This window comes from Bubalus bubalis, chromosome 5, assembly GCF_019923935.1.
Source record: "Bubalus bubalis isolate 160015118507 breed Murrah chromosome 5, NDDB_SH_1, whole genome shotgun sequence".
NCBI classification, from domain to species: Eukaryota; Metazoa; Chordata; class Mammalia; order Artiodactyla; family Bovidae; genus Bubalus; species Bubalus bubalis.
The window spans coordinates 25790956-25812011 of NC_059161.1; the positions used below are offsets into that span (position 1 = coordinate 25790956).

Genomic DNA, 21056 nt, shown 5'->3' on the forward strand with positions numbered 1-21056 from the left:
TGAATTTTTCATTTTAAATGCTTTCAATTAATTAAAATTTAAATAGCCACATGACACGGCTAATGGCTATTATATCTGACAGTACAGAATACACTATGGCAAGCACATTATAAATCATATTTTTGGCATTATCATTAATACCAAAATTTAACCCAGCAGTAACTAGCTTTATAAAAATGTATATAACTTGTAGGTGACAGTATTCCTTTTTATCCCAAAATATTTTAGTACCACATCAACATATTTTCTTTATTCTAAAGACTGATCAAAGTTTAAGTGACCTCAGAGAAAATTAGCAAAAGAACTGGGAAACTAGGCTGAGATATAAATTCACTAACTTAGTTATTCCTTCCTATAACCTCTTCACAATTTGATATCCAGTAAGTATTTAGCAACTGGCTATTGTCTACCAAATACAATGACAGGTGCCACAGAGAAAGAAGTACAAGACCTGATTTCTGACTTTGCCTTCTGAACAGAAAGATAAAACTGAACAAAAAACAGACAAAACAAAGAGAAAGGGAATACATATTCCTAATGGTTTTGCTAGTTCACTCTAATCGCTCTTAGTTTATAAAGTATCTCCCTACCTAGTTACATTTCTTGCATTGTGAATTACTTAAGACATTCAAAAAAAGCAATTACTGTAAAAGCATTAAACCTCTGCTGTTGCTACTTAGATAACTAAGCCTTTACATTATTGAAAAATAAATGCTTTCCTTTTCTGATTTAATTTTTAAATCTCACTTATTTACTTATGGCTGTGCTGGGTCTTCACTGCTGCATGCAGGCTTTTTCTAGTTGTGGCGAGCAGTGGCTGCTCTTCATTGTGGTGTCCAGGTTCTAGGCATATGGGCTTTAGTAGTTGTGGCACACAGGCTGAGTCTCTCCATGGCATGTGGGATCTTCAGGGACCAGGAATCGAACCCATGTCCCCTGCATTAGCAGGCAGACTCTTAACTAATGGACCACTAGGGAAGTCCCTAATTTTTTTTTTTAATTAAAGAGAAAATAAATATAGTTTAAAACTTTTTATTAAGTTTTAGACACAACAGTATATTGAATCCTCATCACCCAACAATTTCAACCCATGCAATTTTGTTTTTTCTTTACCTTCACCTATTTGTCTTTTTCACATTATTTTTTGAAGAAATCTCAGGCATAATTTCATATGTAAATATTCTAGTATGTATTTTTAAGAGATAAGGATTCTTTTCTTCTTAATGTAATTAAAATACCACTATCACACCTAAAAACTTCCCAGTAATTCCTTAATACCAAGTAAAATCTTAATTTTGTTTTACCTAATCTGAACATAATCTAAATAGTTAAAGTATTTAATATGTGAAATAAACAAGTCTTCCTCCTATCTGAAAGCTAGAAGGGAAAGGAAATACTATATTCTTTTGAATGAATAATTGAAAAACCTTGCATTTAAAAGCTTTGCATTCAAAATTCTGTATTAAAATATCACCACTCATAAATTTCTGATTTATCCTGATGACTTCTGAAGTCATTGTGTGTGTGTGTGTATGTATATAACACATGTATGTTTTATGTATAATATTTTGAACAAAAATTATATACATATACACAAATATATATAAGCACTTAAAGTATGTAGGAGGGAAACACATATATCTAGCAGAGGCAAAGTACCAATGCAAAGAGGAGAATATGTGAAAGCTGACTCTGGATTAACTGGAGAAAGATGAATCTAGCAATTAATCTTACATCCTTTTCTTGAACTTCTAAAAATGCATTTTATCTCCTTTCACATTTGTTAGCCAATAGTGCTCTTCAGTATTTCCAACAAAAAAGAGGCACTTCTCAGCGGGTTTGGGAAGCAGTATGTAAAGAAAAGCATGGACTGGTAAGGCTTTAGATGATTCTGATTTATTTCATGTAACATTTCTGCTCTAATTCACTGGATAATCAAAACTGAACTCACATAAAGAATGAGGGATTATCCCAATAAAAGGTCCTGGATGAGCACTGACAAAGTACAGAACAACTTCTCTGAGGCTTAGTTTCCTCATCCATAAAATAAAGTTAGTGTATGTTTTGCCAATTCTATTATATTCTTATGAGAATCAAATATGATAACAGTATACCTTGAGATGTCCCTGAAAGCCTCTGGTTATACTTTACAGCAATTTAAGAATGCTGGAACCTGGGTTTAAATCTGGGAACTTCCCTGGTGGTCCAGTGGATAAGACTCCATGCTTCCAGTGCAGGGGACCCAGGTTCGATCCCTGGTCAGTGAAGTAAGATCTCACATCCTGCAACTAAGCCTGCACGCTTCACCTACTGGTCCTGCACACTCTAGAGCCACCACACCACAGGGAGGGAAGTCCATGCACCACAACGAAGGCCCAGCGCAGCCCCATCCCCCAAAAAGGAACAAGCAAACAACAAATCTCCATCCTACTTATCATTTGATTTTGAACAAGTTATTTAAGTACTCTGTGCATCAGCCTCTCCATTTGTAAAATGAATATAATAATAGCATCTACCTTGAGCAGATGCTATGAGCACTGAATGAATTAATAAAGTGCTTAGCATAACTCAATGTTAGCTATTATTAAACATTACAAAAATTGCTAATAATATTCATAATCTTGAGGATACCAATTCCCTAAAAAATAAAGGCCTAACTTTAAGGAAAATAGTGTCATAGCAGTACTGTCCACAAAAAGAAAGTAAATTTATTCTAGTTATCTATCATGAACCATAATCAGAAAACTCACACATTATGATCAACTTCACCTAAAAATCACTGCAATAAAGTTGCAATAAAAGAGCAAATAAATGAGCATAAAATGTAGATTGGTCCTTGTCATAGGAAACAATGTCTCTTTGGTAGTTTTATTCCTTTGAACTCTAAAAAGAAGCAAGGACAAAAACGGCTGCCACCTGGTTGTCTCTATCACAAAGAGCTGGATCAGGCTTCCCTGGTGGTCCAGGGGTTAAGAATCTGCCTGCCTGCATGGGACACACATTTGATCCTGGTTTGGGAAGATTCCACATGCCTTGGAGCAACTAAGCCCTCATGCCACAACTACTGAGCCCACAGGCTGCGACTACTGAAGCCCGAGCGCCCTAGAGCCCAGACTCTGCAATGAGAGAAGCTACTGCAGTGAGAGGCCCGAGCACTGCAACTAGCAAGGAGCCATGCTTGTCGCAACTAGAGAAAGCCCAAGCACAATGATGAACACCCAGTGCAGCCATAAATAGATGAATAAATAAAAAGTGGAGTTTTAATGAGGTGGATGAAACTGGAGCCTATTATACAGAGTGACATAAAAGAGAAAGAAAAACACCAATACAGTATACTAACGCATATATATGGAATTTTAGAAAGATGGTAACGATAACCCTGTATGCGAGACAGCAAAAGAGACACAGATGTATAGAACAGTCTTTTGGACTCTGTGGGAGAGGGAGAGGGTGGGATGATTTGGGAGAATGGCACTGAAACATGTATAATATTATATATGAAACGAATCGCCAGTCCAGGTTCGATGCATGATACAGGATGCTTGGGGCTGGTGCACTGGGATGACCCAGAGGGATGGTACAGGGAGGGAGGTGGGAGGGGGGTTCAGGAAGGGGGACACGTGTATACCCATGGCGGATTCATGTTGATGTACGGCAGAACCAATACAATACTGTAAAGTAATTAGCCTCCAAGTAAAATAAATAAATTTATACTAAAAAAAAGTGGATAATTTCACTTTTCCCACTTGGCAATTCCCTAGTAGACTGTAAACTCTTTACACACAGGGACAATCCTACATTGCTGAATATGCTAGAACCTGACAGTCCCTGATATGTAGCTGGTGTTCAAGAACTGTTTTCTAAATGAATTATTCCATACAATGAATAAATTCCATATAAATGGATGCTTTCCATATTTTCTAAAATAAATACCCGTCTAGATTCTTGACAAGGGCTTCATAGCTGTCCACAATCCCAACAGACTCGAAGAACTGAAGGGAATTAAAAAATCATCTGATTAGTTCTTAATTTTATTTAATGATCTCTAAAACTGAGGACTTAATTTAGTAGCTGTCTCTTTATTGGGCCCCTTTTCAGTAATTTTAGCTATTCAGAACTACTTAGAGGTAAAATGACTCCCATTTAGTGGCACTTGATAAGACAACATGAGATACTAAGAAGATCAGAAAATGTGGGCTTTGCTATCAAGGAGATTTCAATTTAGGAGACAAATTAATGTAAATCAGAAAAGAATCATTTATACGAGTCAGTAGAGAATTAGGAAAAAATTACACGTTGCCACGTGTAAATGCTATAGTGGTTTAAGAAGGGGAGATCAAAGGGGACAGTCAGGACAGATGGAACTAAGAGTCGGGCCTTGTGTGGACCCAGATGCCTGGGTGAGTATCCCTGACTCAAGAGGCAGAGACAGAAGTTTGATATGGTTCTGAGGCATAGAATCTGTCTGTTTGGGATGGTTAATGCTGATGAATGGTAGGAAAAGCCAGGTTTGAAAGATTATAAATGACTTAGAAAATCAGGCCAAGTATTTTAACCTTCCTGTGAAAGAAAAAGGAAAAACACAGAATGTTTAGAATAAAGGAGTGCCCTTAATAAATAGTCTTTTCCAGTCAAATCACTCTTATAATCAAGTAGCTCTTCAAACCTATCAAAATTTGTTCTTAGTATAATGTAAGTCATGTCCTGTTTTGGTTCTCTGTGGTGAGAAAACAATAACCGGTGAGTAGACTCATCATAATAAACTTTCATGCATGTCAAGGCATATATTAAACTCGTCTCTTAATATCAATTCCAAACAATACTACTTATCTTCTATTTCTTTACAGCCTGTACCTTCTGTTTCAGTCTGGTAAATACCCTTGTAGAATTCCAAGTTTTACTCCTATCCTATTCACATATGGAATAAATTATCTCTTTCTAGTTACTTTAAAAACCACACTTAAACTCTCCCGAGTAACACTTCCCTTAAGCAGACACTGATTCCTATAACTGCATTTTAAGCACTCCTATTCCCACAACACCATTAAGTCTATATAGTCTTATCTGTATGTGTTTTGTGTATTTGTTAGTTTGTCTTATGCCCACATTAAATTGTACGGTTGGTCTCACTGCTGTTATTTATTTTTACAATAGTTTTGGTCACATAATCATCACATTCTATTGGAGAGATGAGGAGAAAAAGAGCCCTAATAATATGAGTAAATTTACTTTTCCTTCAAGTTCATAAACACTTTTTATGACACCTTACTAAAACTAAAAAATTCTTTAATGATTACAATTCCTTTTCTGGTACCAAACAGCATGATAATATACACATAGATACAGTTGATAATAATGTCTTGCTGCTGTTACTACACTATATACATAATAAACATCCAATGGTTTAGATAAAAATTTAAAAAGATACTATCAGTATTGTGCAGAAGATAAAAAATTAGCTATGCAATCTTAATCTACCAGTGTTTCCTTTTAAAGGGCCACAGTGTTTATAATTTATTGTGCTCTACTTGGTGAGTTCACCAACTTTTTAAAAACCAATCTTCAATGATAGACACCTGTGAGAAAATATGAACAAAAATATCAACCAACTACATACTTATACTATTTGCTAAGGAGTCACAAATTAAAGACATCATTTCTATCCTCTCTCAAACATTTTAGTCTAACAAGACATTTAGGAAGAAAACAGATGAAAGGATACAAACATACTAAAAAGCAAGCAGGATATAAAAGGCATAAGCAATTTGTTTACAAATACATAATACATATAAACTAGTAAATATGTAGTCTTATAACCACATATGTACAAAATCAAACTTTCTCCATCCCAGGTCCTAAATTACCTGCATGAAGTTTTCAGAGGTTATTTTTATTACTCTTAGGACTACAGACTGGCTCCTATAATCAGCAAAGAGTTCCACAATCTTATCCTTTTCTACTTCCCAAACTCTGCTGACACCAAAAGTGCATTTCCTGCATGCTCACAAGCAAAAATAAAGAGAAAAGTAATCAAATGCAGCATTTATTTAACAAAACATCTTTCCTTTCTTATTCATTATACTATGTTCACACACAGTGGCAATTTCTTCAACCACCGCAGCAATCTCAAATCCACTACATACCTGGGAAGTGGGTTGCTTAGGTTCATCCATTCTCCCAGGAGACTCACTTCTGGCTCTGTGTCTCTCCGTCAAGGGAACAACACTGCCGGAGGGGCTAAATCTGTTGGAAGAGGAGCAAAAAGGGGACTAACAGGAAAGTAGTGTGGAGGAGCTTAAAAACTGCTGATGTCTGCCTCCTTTATAGTCTAGGAAGGGGGAACAAATCGAACAACAGATTTCTAAGAAGTCCTTTCATGGAGTCAATATAGAATCATATGCAATAAGAAGGCTTCTCAGGTGGCGCCAGTGGTAAAGAACCTGCTTGCCAATGCAGGACACATAAGATACACAGGTTTGATCCCTAGGTCAGGAAGACCCCTGCAGGATTGCATGGCAACCCACTCCAGCATTCTTGCCTGGAGAATCCCACTGACAGAGGAGGCTGGCTACAGTCCATGGGGTCACACAGAGTTGGACACGACTGAAGCGACTTAGCACGCTGGCATGAAATAAGACAAGTTTGCCCTACTAAATTTTTAAGAAATAAAAAATGACATAGCTGATAGACCATATGATCTGGTGAAGCTAAGGCTAAATATAAGCTTCTATCCTTATGTTAAGTACTAGAAAACTAGAAAGGAATAAATTAAAACTAGGTCTTTTGTTTCTTCTATGTAAATTTTAGGTTTTTGGTTAATCCTTTCCCCAAGTCCCATGATAATTTGCTATATATTTCAGATACAGACCGTGGAGATCAAAAACCTTTGCCTTTAAAGCTATTTAGTTCCTGATACAGTTCTAACAGGGGGACAACAATGCTCCTACAGGTGACAGTAAGTATTAGGCTCAAGAGTATTTTAACTATTAAGGACAGAAGGAAAATACTCAAACCAACTGAAGTAGATACAGAAAATACTCTCCGAATTTATGACACATTTCTCTCTCAAGACCAGATGCAAACCAAAGGAACAGCTTCTTTAGTTACCACTGTTCATTCACTCAATTTTAAACTTTTAAGAAAGGAAAAGAATATTACCAATCTAAGTTGGTAATACTTTTCTCTTTAAGACTTTCTTTCAACTTAGATTAAAATTATTGTTATTTCCCCTCAAAAGAAACAATCGCAATGTATTAGAAAGAGAAAAGTAAGGCATAGCGCCTAGGAGCGCTGGTGAAAAAAAGAAACTCAGGTTTATGGTGCAGCTGTCATCAATGAAAGAAATGGAAAAGATACAGTCAAATGACAAGTGAAAAAAAGGGATGAAAAACACTCAAAAAGCTTTTCTTTGGAATTACTGTGATTACACTAAAAAGAACCATCACTGCTCGTACCATACTTCCTCAAATTTGGTAGCAGGGGAGGCAAAGAAAGGTAAACTGCTACAAAGGAAAGTGAGACTCCCAGAGGCCACCTGCCTGTGTGAGACCATACCAAGGAAGGGCAATGCTGTCAGATTCACAGCTGATGATCAGCTCTCTTCCTGAATTCTGAAGAGGCCCTGGCAATTACTGATCCTAGTGTGACTGCAGATACTATTCTGATTCATGAAGTGTCTAACTTTACCAGAGTTCTCACAACACTGTGAACACTTCAGGAGTAGGAGCTTCCTGCTTTAAAAAAATTAGAATGCAAGTCTTTTGGCACACTTTCAGTTTCCCCAACATGAACTTATTTTGATGAAGAACATCAAGTAAGGAAGAAGATGCTCTTTGTGTCACACAGAGGGCCTGCTTTAGCTATGTCTACACAGTAAGCCACTAGATGGGCAAACAAAACAACTTACCTGTCAATCTCACTGCTTGTTGGCCTAGCCACCTTGGCTCCTGAAGATCCTAAAGCATAATTTTCCTGTCCTACAGAACCATGGCCTGTGGTGTCAATCACCATGGCCGTGACTTCCTCTGCACTACTCCCATCTTCTCCGGAAGGCTGATTCTCAGGCCCAAGCCACTCCTCTAGATTTTCCGTTTTGATGTGTACTGCTCCCAGGACTCTAACTTCATCGTCACTCCGGGCTCCTCGGTCTGCTACCCCTGTCTCCACGTACCACTGTCCTGCTCGGTTGATTCGAAGAATGGGTTCCCGGCTCTCTATATCAGAACTCTGTTCAATAATCTGCGGGCTGGTGGACTCCTCGGGAGGACTGAGCTCCCGGATATCCAGGACAGCACTCACCTGACCTCGCCGGTTTCCCTTGGGGGTATTATGTCGGGGGCTGAGGGAGCGGTTTAGATTTGGTGTAACTCTGTGAGACTCCGGAGGTCCCTCTGCATGCTTGGTCCTCGTTTGACTTAATTCGGCTTCAACCTCAGCCACGTTAATTTTGAAATGAATGCCCTCCAGGATCTGGGTACATTTGTCTATAATGTGCTGCATCTGCAGAAAACTGGCAGCGGTCAGGTAGCTGATGATATCCGCCAGTTGCAGGCATATCCGCCCCGTGTAACAAAAAGAAAGGAGCTGTTCAAAAACAGTAGGGTTCTTGATGACTGATATGGAGACAGTACTCATCTCATTCAAGGACATATGATCCCGGAAATAGGGGGAGCTGGCAGCCAGGACCACTTTGTGAGCCCGAAAAGCTTGTCCTTGCACGTTGACCACGATGTCACAGAGACGGCCCTGCATGCGCAGCTGGTTCAGATGGCTCAGGACAGAGTTGCTGAAGTCAGGGATCTCCAGTTGTATGTTCCCACTTTTCTCCATGGTCGTGCCTGAGGGTGTAGGCAGGCATTCAACCCTGCTGCGAGAGAAAACCGAACCCTCATCAGTAATTATTTGCAATTCAAACCTATTTTAAAATATTATTCAGAGAAATTTCAAAATCTCCAAGTAGATTAAGATACCTTCCTTATGTTTAAATATGGAAAAGAAATATCAACAGGTTTAGTAGGTTAGGTTTCAAAGCAAGATACCATTACAACCAAAAAAGATTGTTAGACTTCTATAAATTCAAGTTATGCCCACACTTTCCTTATTAACAAATTATGTAACATCAAAACTGAAGTTCAACAGAATAGAGGGGGTTAAAAAAACCAGTGTGACAATTTTTACTTTCTAAATGTTGATCATAACGTATTTGCATACAATATAAGGAAGGAGCTTTCTGAATAAATTTAATTATACACAGGTGGGAGATCAAATACCCCTCTGAACATTTTACTACTTGCTGCCATGAATTAACGTTTGCTATTTTACAAAGTGACCAATATCCCACATAAACCATTATTTCTAAGCTGAAGAGTCAGAGCCCACACAAAAAGACTTTGGGTTTAGCACTTGGAGGGAGACTCTAGGAAAAACTCCAAGTTTTGTCAGCATGAAAATTTAGATTACTTGAAGAAGTTCACCCTCAGAATTAGGAATGGGTAGATAAAGCTGCCTCTATCTAAATCCAAAGTTGGAATTTTCAGGGTGGTAATGATACTTTGATTCTAAAGTTTAGTTGCCCAAAGCTGGTGAAAAACGGCATTTACCAAGTATGGCCAATATTTTTACTTTAAAAGATTTTTTAAAAAACATCTAAACCAGTAAGCCTGTAACTGCATCCAATAATCTTCACCGGTTGAGAGTAGTTTGTATAAATCCCATTAGAAAGACACTGACTTGAGCACACGTAGTTACCTAAGATCTGAAAGTTCAGTAAGTTATCCTGACAAGCTCACAGTATTGCCCGAAATTACAACACACTTATCAGTCAATAGGGAAGTGTATGTATACACTGCATTCAAGAACCAACTTTAGTCAATCTGACCTTTTTCCAAAGCGTTTTTGTTTGTTTTGAAACTTTTAATCCAATAAGAGCCTCTGTCGATGCCATCATGAATTCAGATGTTTATTTTGGAGCCTACACCAGCGCCTTTTTTTTGTTTGTTCTTTCCGGCAATTCCCCAGTGAGGAGGAAGCCCCTGGAGTAAGGTCTTTTTCTACCGTCGGCACTGGAGGGGTGAGAGCTGCAAGAGGGAGAATCGGGAACGGCATGGGGTTGGCCACTCCGGTATTCAAGTGGCTTTAGTCCCCGGTGGGAAGCGTGGGGAACGGAGAACAGGCAAAGGGGCGAAATGTCACTGAGGTGCGGGGGCGAAGAGCAGAGGAAGGCGAGCGGATCGGGAGCGAGCAATCAGGTGAGGGTAGAGGACCGGGAAGGGGGCGGCGCCCCGGGACCCGGTCCAGGCGGCAGGCGTAAGCGGGCGGGGAGCTGCCCAGAGGTGGGTGTGTGTATCTGGGTGTGTCGGGCTGCCGTGGGGGAGGGGGCCGCCCATCCCGGGGTCCTGAGGGAGGGGCCCACGAGGGGGCGGGTCCCGCAGCTCGACGCGGCCCGGGGCCAAGAGGGTGGAAGGTCTCCGGGTTCCTTGAGGCGGGGTGGAAGGAAGTGGCTGAGCGCCCCAGGGGTAGGCTGCGGCGGAGACCGGGCGAGGCGGCCCCAGTGCAGGGCAGCGGGACTACCGTGTGGGGCCCGAGCCCAGTCAAAGAGCAGCACCTACCTCCGGGGGTGGAAATGGGCCGGAATGGGCCGGAACACCGTCCCGGAAGTGAAACCCCCCACCCCCTCCCCCGGAGCGGGCGACGTGCCGGAAGGAAATCACTCACCCTTATACCGCCCCCCTTCCCCCTCCCCCAGCGCTTTCCGTCCCTCGCGCCCCCTCCCCTCTCTTCCCCTCCTCCTCAGTCTGCAGGAGGGCGGGAATCCTGCATCACGTGGGCAACTCTATCCCCGCCCACAACGTCGAGGTGAGGCGGGGCCGAGGGGCGGGCTTGGAGGACTGGACGGGGGTGCGGATAGAAGAGGAGGAGACTGAGGCGGGGGGGAAGGGCTGAAGCCGTCTCTGGCAGAGAGCGTGCGTCATGACGTCATGGCGCAGAATACTTATATACAGGCGCCTGGTCGCCATCTTGGTCTTTCGTGGCTGCGAACCGGCTGTTCCTCTCGGTTGTTCTATGCTGCTAAGTAAGTACTTAGTCTGAGTCCTCTAGACCTTAGCAGTTTGAGTATCCTTGAGTTGGCTGGTATGCCTAGGCCACTGGCAGGCCTTCGCAGGGCTCTCTCAAGATGAGATGGTGGAGGATTGCGAGTTGAGTGCGGGGAGGATCTAGTTTATACTCTGTTCATTATAGGGCCTAACTGCGGGAAAAACCGCAGCTCGTTCTCTGCCTCTGATGAAGCCTGTGTTGGTAGGGACATCTGAGATTGTTGATGAATGCCAACGGCTCTGATGGCGGCGTAACCCGACTCACCGAATGGGTCTTTGTTAATACCTGGGAATGAACCTTCTTCGGTCTCCTGTTCTCGGGAAGGCCACGTGGTTCTTTAAATGGCGGCGTTTCGCATTGCACCATTTTGTCATCGTCTAACCTTAATTTTGAGGGGTTCTCATGCAGTTATGGATGTGTAAACGATTTGTGTACATGATATGTAAGTGACGTAAACTTAGAGCAAAATACATTTTTAAAATTCCTCACCTTTTCTTAGGAACCGCGGCAGGCATGATTCCAGTGTGGATTTTGATGGCTTCTGGTGGGCAGGTAAGAAACTGCTGAATACGGTGGGAAGCGTGAAATCTTAGACGTGATCTTTAAGCCTGTGATGGTTTACAGAGTAGTGGACAGAAGGGATTTCTGAAAATTTCTATTCTGAGGCTTAAATACTTGAGGCAATGATTAGCTTAGCACCACGGTATGTTTCATTGGATATTCTTTGTCTGTTTTCTAGTTGTGTACCAGAAGGATGACAACTACTGCTGTGGTGAGTTACTGCAATTCTCTCGCAAGGGAAAGTTAGGTTGAAAGTCCACTGAATGTGCCACAATGATGAGAGTTTATTTGCTACTCTTGACTGTGAGGATGACGAGAATTATTACCACCATTATTCTAACTGAGGCACACGAAATGGCTGTTCAGAGAGCGCAGAGATTGCACCTACCTTGACATGAAACTTTCTTCCCAGGTCTTAAAGCACAAGCTTGATGCTGTATCTATGAGCAGACAGGTGAGAAACCATTTTTTAATTATAATCCATGTTTACCTACTACTATGATTTTTTTTTTTTTTTTTCAAAAAGGGACTAGTGAGTGCCAGGCGGATACTGGTGCTTATATTAGGAACTTCTCCCTTTTCAAATGTTAATCTTTGCGTTCTTTTATTATAATGAATACTAGGGGGAATCTGAAGAAACAGATACTGTGATGGTTGCATAGTTCAACAGATATGAATCATGAAAGAGAAACCATTTTATCTGATGTATCTGATTTAGTAAAACTTGCTGATAGTAGATGTAAACTACTACTACTAATCTGGTTTCTCTTTGTTTGTAGCCATTAAGCAGACTTGACTGGAAGTTGAAGAGGTAAGTAAAATTTCCAGTGAACTAGTGACTGGGCAAACACGACAGAATGCCACTAATGACTTTAGGGCTGCCTTCAAATGCACAGAAAGCAGTCCTACCTTGAAATGTTTGAAAAGTGTACTGAAAGCATTAAATAAAAGCCAGGTCCTTGTCCTTTCTTAAAAATAGCCTGTGTGATGATAAGCAAATGCTGACTGAATATGAAGGTCTTAATTAGCTCTATCTGATTTCAGGCATTTTAAAAATTTGTGGGGAGAAAATTTATCTTTGGCTATTAGAAAACCGCTCTTTTATTTCTTAGGTGAACTTGAGTCCTTGACCTGTCAAAAGCAGTTGGCCTTTTTGGTGAGTATTAATGGCAAAAACATTGTTACAGAGACTGCTGATGAAGTTGAATGTTTAACTACCAAGCTAATCTGCCTGGTTTGTAATTGCATGTTGAGCATGGTATGAAAAGGTTGGAGAGGGTTTTTGCAATGATGTTGAGCAAATGTCTGACCTGAAATTAGCATGTTGACAAGTCTAACTCTGAAGAACCCTTTGACAAAACACTTGAAAATTTAACAAAAAGATTGACGTTTTAATGAAAAGGTCTTTTTCCTTACAGGATGATGGCTACATGTTTTTTTCTATGGATGACTTCTTTGGGGTAAGACACGAAAACACTGACTACTGGCATTTGGGCTTACATTGTTTCTGAAATGTGCTGGTCCAAGTAGTTGACCTTTGATAGTGTTCTCTGATGTTGGACAAATCAATCTTGCCTAATTACTAAGCAAGGTACTGTTAGTGATGATTTTTATAATAAAACAGATGGGAATCTCTCTGAAAAAGAATGAAGTTTTTAAAAACTGAAACAGTATCTTGAATCAGTATCAATAGTATTTTGAAATCTATTACTACTTATTTTAAAAGTAATTTAATTCTGCAGGTGTGAAGAGAGGTAGTGACTACTTCAATGCAAGGAACCAGGAGTTCCAACCAAAGGTATGGAAGTCTCAAATTTGGTTTTTGTGTTTTGTGATTTAAAGCCGATACAATGATGAAAACATAGTTCAGCAGACTAACAGTGATGAGCAAATACTGTCTTTCGCTCCTATCTGATGTATCTGGCTGCAACAATTCTGTTTTATACCCTTGAAAGTGGAAATTAGTCGAATTAGTCCTTGTCTCACTGAAATGTTCAGGATTTGGATAAGTATAATGTAAATATCCTATATAGTTAATTTCAGGATTAGGAGTTAACATTTTGATAAGACGGGCTAAAACGGAGGAAATTTCCATGTCATAACTGTAGACAACACCAGAATGAGTAGTTACTTAGCTGATGTTTGATAGTAACTTTTTAGAGCAGCTCAGGTTCACAGCAAAATGGAACAGTAACTTCCTAGGTAGCATCCTCGTCTCACTATCAACATCTAGCATGAGATTGGCACGTCAGATTCTGAATCTAGGGCTACAGTCCGTGTGATCACAGCTGAGCTTGCACACTACATATTGACTTACACTGGAGTTAAGTCAAGGTGTTGTATATTCTGGGTTTGGCCAAATGTATCATGAGAAAGATTCACTTTGCCCAGGACAGACTCACTGACCTAGAATTTTTTTTGAAAAATGTTAAAATGGGAGAAAGGGCAAATTTTTAAATGAAGATTTTAATGGCATCGTATATACAAGGCCATGTTGTAAATGAAAGTCTTTATTGTTCATTTTTAATCAGGCAGATGTTTTGTTGTCCTGAAGATTTCAAGGTAAGTTATTTTCTGGTATTTTTGATGAGTTATAAGGTAACCAGTGATGTGATGATTCTGCCAAATGAATAGAATGATATCAACCAAAAAACCGTTCCATTTTGATTCTGAGGTTACTTTAGCAACAAGTATCACACATTTTTTTTTTAGTTTACTGTGATTTAACATATGGTTGTGTCTTTTCAGGGCATTTATGATACCAGTCAGACATAACAGGTGAGCCTTGAAAATAACTACTGTTTTGTTTAAGAATATGTGATGATCTCAGCCCAACTTGAACTCTCTCACTGATGCCTTGATGATGTTCAAAGATCTGATATTCTGTGTGTATCCCAAATGGTATTAGAATTGAAACATGGAAAGGGGACTGAAAATGGCTTCTCTCTTCTTACAGGCAGCCCGATGGATGCACATGGGATAGAAGAGCAAACAACTGTTAATTGGCTGCTGCTCTGCACAGCTTTTGGGAACCTAGCTTCCTGACAAGGGATCAGACCTGTGACTGCTGCAGTGGAAGCTCAGCACTAACCATTGGACCCCAGGAAATTCTCTAGCTTTCTATTTTAATAAATGTTTATAAATCATTCTGAAGTATGCTCATTTTAATTTCATAAGGTGTAGGTAGGAAAATGGGACACTCGTAATCAGGAAGATCCCATGGCATGTTTTTTGAGATCTTGAAGGTAAATACTGCAGTTGTAACATCCTTCTCTTTAGAAAATGGATACTGGTTTTGCAGATGTTGGGGGTGAGTGTGGTTCAAGTTAATGAGAAAATTAGCCAGTGAGTTGCTAATTCCTAAATTACCAAGGAAACCATTAGCTCTGGCAGCATCCAAAAGTGTAAGTACCTGCTAATCAAATTTAAGCTTTATAATTTGGCACTCAGGTGTGTAGCAACATTAAGTTGGGGTTTTAAGTCTTGGTTGGTTGCCAAAACATTTAAGTTCCCACTAGCTAAAAGAGCCAAAAATTCAGTTAATATTAGAAAGCTCAGCAGTTTGGGATTTACTCCTGTAAAAGGTTGACAGTATTTTTTTTTGGCCATACTGGTTGATCACTGTTGACCCAGGGATCAAACCTGGACCAGGATGGTGAACCTGAGTATCCTATATTACATGCACATTCTTTACTGGCTGAGCCACCAGGGAAGCCTCAAGTCTCATTACCTAGCACTAGGGGTCCACTATAGACCCTCAGATTCAATCCCCGAGTTGGGAAGATACCTTGGAGAAAGAAATGGCAGCCAGCTCCAGTATTGCCAGGTGTGCTGTGGCCCATGGGGTCACAAAGTTGGACAGGACTAAGTGCATATAGTATTACAGTAGGTCCTACGAGGATTTTGAAACTTCCAGTTTGAACATGTTTATTTCTTGGAATATTCTAAACCATGACAGTTTGAATTAGCTTTAAGATATTCTGGGCATAAAGATATTCATGATGCAGAAAACAATATATTGTAAAGCAATTATCCAATGTCCAGAAGGCTCTTCCCTGGTGGCCGAGAGAGGAAAGAATGCCCTTGCAATTGGGAGATAGAGTTTGATCCCTGGGTTGTGAAGATCCCCTGGGGAAGGAAATGGCAACCCACTCCAGTATTATTGCTTGGAGAAGACCCACAGACCATGCTTGACAGTCCATGGGGTCCCAGACATGCCTCAGGGAGTAAGCAAAGCATGGTTATATGCTCTTCAATCCATGAGATTTTCCAAGCAAGAAAACTGGAGTGGGTTTCCTTAGCCATTGTTGGCTCTAAGATACTGAGAAAAACCCCTGGTGTTGGTGGTTTAGTCGCTAAGTCGTGTTCGACTCTTGAGATTCCATGGACTGCCCGCCAGGCTCCTCTGTCCATTGGATTCTCCAGGCAGGAATACTGGAGTGGGAGAGAAAAACCCCTAAGCAAACATAAAGGTATTTTGGGCCAAGTTACTGAAACCTCGCTTATAGTTTACAATTTATTAGCTTGTGTGCTTCAAAACCCTGGTTGTGTTATTTCCGATTTATGATCCCCTGTGTTTTAGCATAAGCCTCTTTTTGCCCTGACGGGACTGAACGACTGATGGCAACATGGCATTGTATGAACCTCTGAGGACTTGGGGTGTGGTGTCTAGGCTACAGTAATTCTTTGGATTTAGGGAGTCACTTGAAACTCATTTTCAGGACAGAAAGACATTATTGTGGTCAGAATTAGGCTCTAAACAAGGAATTGTAAGTTACATTTAGAAAGGTATTGTACTTGTGGGATAAATAAATGTAAAATTGCATTTACTTAACTAACAAAGGGCATCTATAAATTACACTGAGAAAGGGTAGGCAGAGCTGGACACCTTTCTGCCAGCAAGGATTTTTCTGGCTCGAGTACATCCACAAATGGGAAAAGATAGGGTTAAGGGACAAACTAGGGAAAAGCTCCACCTCCCTGATAAGCTCAGCTGGAAAAGAATCCGCCTGCAATGTGGGAGACCTGGGTTCGATCCCTGGGTTGGGAAGATCCCCTGGAGAAGGGCAAGGCTACCCACTCCAGTATTCTAGCCTGGAGAATTCCATGGACTATAGTCTATGGGGTCCCAAAAGTTGGACACGACTGAGTCACTTTCACTCACTCAAAAGACCCTGATGCTAAAGGCGGGAGGAGAAGGGGATGACAGGATGACACAGTTGGATGGCATTAACGACTCAATGGACATGAGTTTGAGCAAATTCTGGGAGCTGATGATGGACAGGGAAGCCTGTCCATGTGTGTGCTGCAGTCCATGGGGTTCAGAGTTGGACACAACTGAGCGACTGGACAGCGTCATGAAGGACATAAACACTCTTCACAGCCTACTGAACATCATAAATTAGACCTGGACAGATGATTACTGTATCACACTGCTTATGGCAATGTGAGAAAAACAGACTGGAATGTAAGAATATTTGGTATTTATAAATTGTAAATCAAAAGAATGTCAAGGCAAAAGGTAAAGTAGAAAAGAAAATCAAGACCTTATTCCCGTTTTATAAATCTATTTGTGTCAACAGAATGTGTAAAAAAATGAGTAAATTCCAGTTTTCTACATTTGAGGTTGGTTTAAGGTTAATATTTTCAGTTATAATTGAGGAAAATTTGTTCAGGGATTCCTGATTGCTTTAAAAAATAGAAATATAAACAATAATGATTAGTGAGATTACTGTTTTCCTTTTTACCACAGATGTCAGTTTTCGTAGTATTCTAATACAAAATACCAGTATTCTGTTTCCAGGTGGATAATATTTCATTTAAATAATGCCTGAAAGATTTTCAGAGCATATTTACTCACATTATCTTCCACATATATTTATCTCCTAAGATTCTGACAAGAAGAGAGATTCAGGGAAAGTACCATTTATATTTCATGTATGCAGAAAGGGAGGCCAAGAGAGATTTACACAACTTGTGGGGTAAAGCACTGATTAACATATGTGACCTTTATTTCAGTGATTTTTTTTTGCTTTATGTCATGTTGCTTCTCACTATATTACATTGATAGTATAAATGTCATTATCCAGGTTATTTTATAGGATTCTTTTGGTGAAGCTGGTTGCATTGACCCCTCCATCAACTGACCAGTCTAATGGAGCAAGAATTTTTCCACATTTTTACATGTGATTTGACTACCTCTGTCCTAAGGAACAGTCTACTATTTAAGTATAAAAAATGTGATTAGAAAATACTATGCCTTTATGTTACTCCAACAAAGAGCCATCTTTCACACCTTTCCAGGTAAAAAGAAACTTTTAAAAAGTTCCAAATAATGCTAGTATTGCAGGTTATCATGAAAACTGGATACCTTTTATCTGTTTCTTCATTGAGATGAAGAATGTAGCCTGGATTTCTTCTATCTAAAAACTTGAAGTCAGATCTGTGGCCGAACTCCAGATCTGATTTTAGCCTTGGGGAAACAAAGGACAAAATTCAATAGCTCAACTTTCTGAACGGCATGGATGATTCGATGAGCTCTTTTCTGTTTCTGCATCCGTTGGCCAGGAGACCTGGATGTGATATGGCTTCAGTTCCTCAGGAGGGATAGAATCTGGGGCATTGCTCATGAGGTCGTGCCCCCGGAAGGATTTGGGGAAGGCTATGACATCTCTGATGCTTTGTGCTCCAGTGACAAGGCACATCAGTCTGTCTAACCCTGTAAAATACAAAGTTGATAACTGAGAACATAATCTAAGGTTGAGGGTGACTTAGTTTTTCTTAAAGGTTGTATAAAACAAATAAGAGCCTTTAATAAGTTGCAGCTAATCACAGTTCCCTGGCCTTTTTAGGGAACTTCTGTTTGTGAGGTTCTTTTCTATCTCATTCTAGAAAAGTGCTCAGGACTAATATTCACATGTGACTGGGATTAATAGTCACAGCAATTAATGAGACCTTAGCAAGTGCTCACTGAAGGCTGAAAAAAATTAGGTACTGTGCACAGGACTCGAAAAACACAGAAGGACATCCCTGTTGTTGGGGGCCTACAATCTAGGTAAGCTGCCTAGAACCTCTCACACTTTTCTTGTTTGAAAAAACTAGCAATGTGAGCAACCAGGGCCATCAGAAAGGCACTGGCATATTCCTAATTTCATATAAACTGAATACTGTGGAGCAGTACTTTTCATACTCCTATGAACATGTCTGAGCCTCCAGGGAAGTGAGCAATATTGACTTAAGACTGTCTGGTTTTATTCTATTAAAAAACATTTTCAAATGTAAATGATCAGTTAAGTTTTATCTTTATAACTGGTTAAATATATTTTAAAAAATATATCATCAGGGAATCGCCTGGTGGTGTAGTGGTTAGGACTCCACGTTTTCATTGCTCAGACCAGGTTCAATCCCTGGTCTGGGAACTAAGATCCCACAAGCCCCATAGCATGGGCAAAAAAATATCAAAATGAAAAACACCAAATTCTTTTAGAACTCTTGGGCTCACCTCATACCCTCTTTACTCCTCCACTTCCCCAACCCCACCCTTCCTCATAAGCTGAGAGCCCAAATTTGACACTTAGGCAATGGACTGAAACAAGGCTTAAAAAAGGATAGATTGTTTACCTAAGGCAATTCCTCCATGAGGGGGCGCCCCATAATCTAAAGCCTGGAGCAGATGGGAGAGCAATTTCACATCTTCCTGAAATTCAAAAAATAATTTAAATACATACTGAGGGCCCACTAGGTGCCAGAATAATATAATTAGTTGCTAAAGGGAAAATAAAAGTTGAATTTAAAAAGTACCTTTAGAGGCCTATATTTAGCAAGAGAATATGACAAATCAGGGGTACTACAACATGCAGAGAAATGCCTGGGGCTCAGTAAATGCAGCTATTATGCTGATAATGCAGACAGAGTTAAGACCAATTAAGGACATGAGATGTGGCCTCAGAAAAAGGGTGAAGAGGAGGACCTGGTCCTGTCACATGGGCTAAGAGGCAAGGTTATCAGGAAGGCAACAGTGCAGATGCTGCCAGAAGATAAGACAGCTTGTGGGCCAACAAGAGGCTGCTGGATCTGATGACCACGGGCAAGATAGCTTTTATGGGCAATGCCTGTGGAAATGTTGCAGCTGTGTCTGAAATGGTTCCCCAACCAGACTACAGGTCACAATCAACTCGGGGAGACTTCAAGGAACAAATGTCCAAATCTCACATCTAGAGCTTTTTTATTTTAATTGGTCTGCTGAGGAAAAGTGAGTGGTTTTCTTGTTTTGGTTTTAATGCTTTACCAGTGATTCTATTCTAATGTGCAGAAGGGCTGAGAGGCACTAGTGTGTATGAAGAGAAGTTCAAGCAATATATTCTCACTGACATTTTGAGAAGCTTGAAAGGAATGAAGAAAAAAAGAAGTGGTTTCCCACTAGTGGGAAACTAGTGGTTAGAGGTTTTGACTTAAGAGGAGAAAAGTTAAGGGAGTTTGTAACGTTTTTAAAGCTAGAGTGTTCTAAGTTCTCCAATGCTGTTTTCAAAGTTCCTCAATCCCAAATAACCCATTCCACAAAATGATCTTTTAGGATCAGACTCTCTTGGACTTCCTGGATCAAAGATTTCCAAGGATTTCTTGGGCCTCCTGAAATCCATCCTAGCCTCCTGAAGAGTCATCAACAAACCACAGATTCTTAGGCTTGCATCTATACAGACTCTTCTGAAAATTCTGATTAACCCACTCTCCATCAGTATCATTAAAATCTACCCCACCTCAAATACTAAGTGACATAAAATTCTTTCAGATCGCTCTCCTTTTCTCTAGCAGTATCAATATTTTCAGGACTTCCCTAGTAGTCCAGTGGTTAAGATTCTGTACTTCCACTGTAGGCAGCATGGGTTCGATCCCTGGTTGCAGAACTAAGATCTTGCATGCCCTGTGGTGTGGCCAAAACTGCACCCTCCCACCCCCCCAAACACAGTTTTCAGCCACTTCAGACTGCATCCATTTTGGAGCAGTGCAGTGATTAGGAGGTTGGGAGCTTGGGTTCAAGAGCAACCCTGCCTGGGCCTGAATCCTGGCACTGCTTGTTTCTGTGCTATGTGACTTTAGGCTAGGTTCATTAATCTGTTTATCTTTAAAATAAGTAGAATAAGGGTCTTAATTTAAAAAGTAAGTGTGAGGGAACTACCCTGGTGGTCCAATGGTTAAGAATTTGCCTTGTAACACAGAACATGTGGGTTCAATCTCTGGTTGGGGAATTAAGGTCCCACATGCTGCCGAGCAGCTAAGCCCTTGCACCACAAGTACTGAGCCCATGTGTTCCAGAGCCCGTGCCTAATGACAGAGAGTGGGTAACTATAGAGTCCACAGCTAAGCTGACACAAAAGAAATAATTGTGAGGATTAAATGTGTCC

The 21056-nt window shown here is 40.4% G+C and overlaps 2 protein-coding genes, 2 long non-coding RNA genes and 10 other non-coding genes across 20 annotated transcripts in view; 12 read left to right on the forward strand and 2 right to left on the reverse strand.

Annotated features, from left to right (window-relative positions):
- Positions 1–10736, reverse strand: part of ZBTB37 (zinc finger and BTB domain containing 37) — a 28488-nt gene extending 17752 nt beyond the window's left edge. Inside the window, exons 1-4 of one of the 5 annotated variants that reach the window (XM_025285612.3) lie at positions 10608–10736; positions 9878–10076; positions 7907–8863; positions 6144–6243 (exon numbers count right to left, since the gene is read on the reverse strand). In XM_025285612.3, coding sequence (XP_025141397.1) covers positions 6144–6243; positions 7907–8829 — 1023 coding nt within the window. In that variant the 5' untranslated portion in view covers positions 8830–8863; positions 9878–10076; positions 10608–10736. Of the gene's footprint in view, positions 1–5864; positions 5995–6143; positions 6244–7906; positions 8867–9877; positions 10255–10607 lie in introns of those variants that run through there. The other 4 variants (XR_003109408.2, XM_006063661.4, XM_006063662.4 and 1 more) reach the window with 4 other exon arrangements.
- A 530-nt stretch (positions 10737–11266) lies between these two features.
- Positions 11267–11346, forward strand: LOC112585315. Its single transcript, XR_003109788.1, has one exon. It is a non-coding gene; the product is annotated as a small nucleolar RNA SNORD74 (small nucleolar RNA).
- Positions 11347–11699: 353 nt separating this feature from the next.
- On the forward strand, positions 11700–11762 carry LOC112585337. Its single transcript, XR_003109810.1, has one exon. It is a non-coding gene; the product is annotated as a small nucleolar RNA SNORD75 (small nucleolar RNA).
- Positions 11763–11921: 159 nt separating this feature from the next.
- Positions 11922–12003, forward strand: LOC112585299. Its single transcript, XR_003109773.1, has one exon. It is a non-coding gene; the product is annotated as a small nucleolar RNA SNORD24 (small nucleolar RNA).
- A 294-nt stretch (positions 12004–12297) lies between these two features.
- Positions 12298–12366, forward strand: LOC112585333. The gene has a single exon (XR_003109806.1). It is a non-coding gene; the product is annotated as a small nucleolar RNA SNORD77 (small nucleolar RNA).
- Positions 12367–12634: 268 nt separating this feature from the next.
- LOC112585316 lies at positions 12635–12695 on the forward strand. The gene has a single exon (XR_003109789.1). It is a non-coding gene; the product is annotated as a small nucleolar RNA SNORD44 (small nucleolar RNA).
- Positions 12696–12761: 66 nt separating this feature from the next.
- LOC123333663 lies at positions 12762–14808 on the forward strand. The gene is made up of 6 exons (XR_006551106.2): positions 12762–12811; positions 13074–13115; positions 13398–13453; positions 14187–14217; positions 14404–14433; positions 14612–14808. It is a non-coding gene; the product is annotated as an uncharacterized LOC123333663 (long non-coding RNA).
- On the forward strand, positions 12938–13002 carry LOC112585335. Its single transcript, XR_003109808.1, has one exon. It is a non-coding gene; the product is annotated as a small nucleolar RNA SNORD78 (small nucleolar RNA).
- LOC112585310 lies at positions 13248–13328 on the forward strand. The gene has a single exon (XR_003109784.1). It is a non-coding gene; the product is annotated as a small nucleolar RNA SNORD79 (small nucleolar RNA).
- LOC112585317 lies at positions 13498–13578 on the forward strand. Its single transcript, XR_003109790.1, has one exon. It is a non-coding gene; the product is annotated as a small nucleolar RNA snR60/Z15/Z230/Z193/J17 (small nucleolar RNA).
- Positions 14256–14332, forward strand: LOC112585314. Its single transcript, XR_003109787.1, has one exon. It is a non-coding gene; the product is annotated as a small nucleolar RNA SNORD47 (small nucleolar RNA).
- Positions 14465–14541, forward strand: LOC112585309. Its single transcript, XR_003109783.1, has one exon. It is a non-coding gene; the product is annotated as a small nucleolar RNA SNORD81 (small nucleolar RNA).
- Positions 14809–17629: 2821 nt separating the features above from the next.
- The window catches only part of DARS2 (aspartyl-tRNA synthetase 2, mitochondrial), a 28291-nt gene continuing 24864 nt past the window's right edge, over positions 17630–21056 (reverse strand). For all 3 annotated transcript variants that reach the window (XM_006063657.4, XM_006063658.4, XM_025285620.2), the window contains 2 exons: positions 19276–19351; positions 17630–18373 (listed from right to left, as the gene is read on the reverse strand). In XM_006063657.4, coding sequence (XP_006063719.3) covers positions 18159–18373; positions 19276–19351 — 291 coding nt within the window. In that variant the 3' untranslated portion in view covers positions 17630–18158. The remainder of the gene's footprint in view (positions 18374–19275; positions 19352–21056) is intronic.
- Positions 18369–20410, forward strand: LOC123333664. Its single transcript, XR_006551107.1, has 2 exons — positions 18369–19906; positions 20228–20410. It is a non-coding gene; the product is annotated as an uncharacterized LOC123333664 (long non-coding RNA).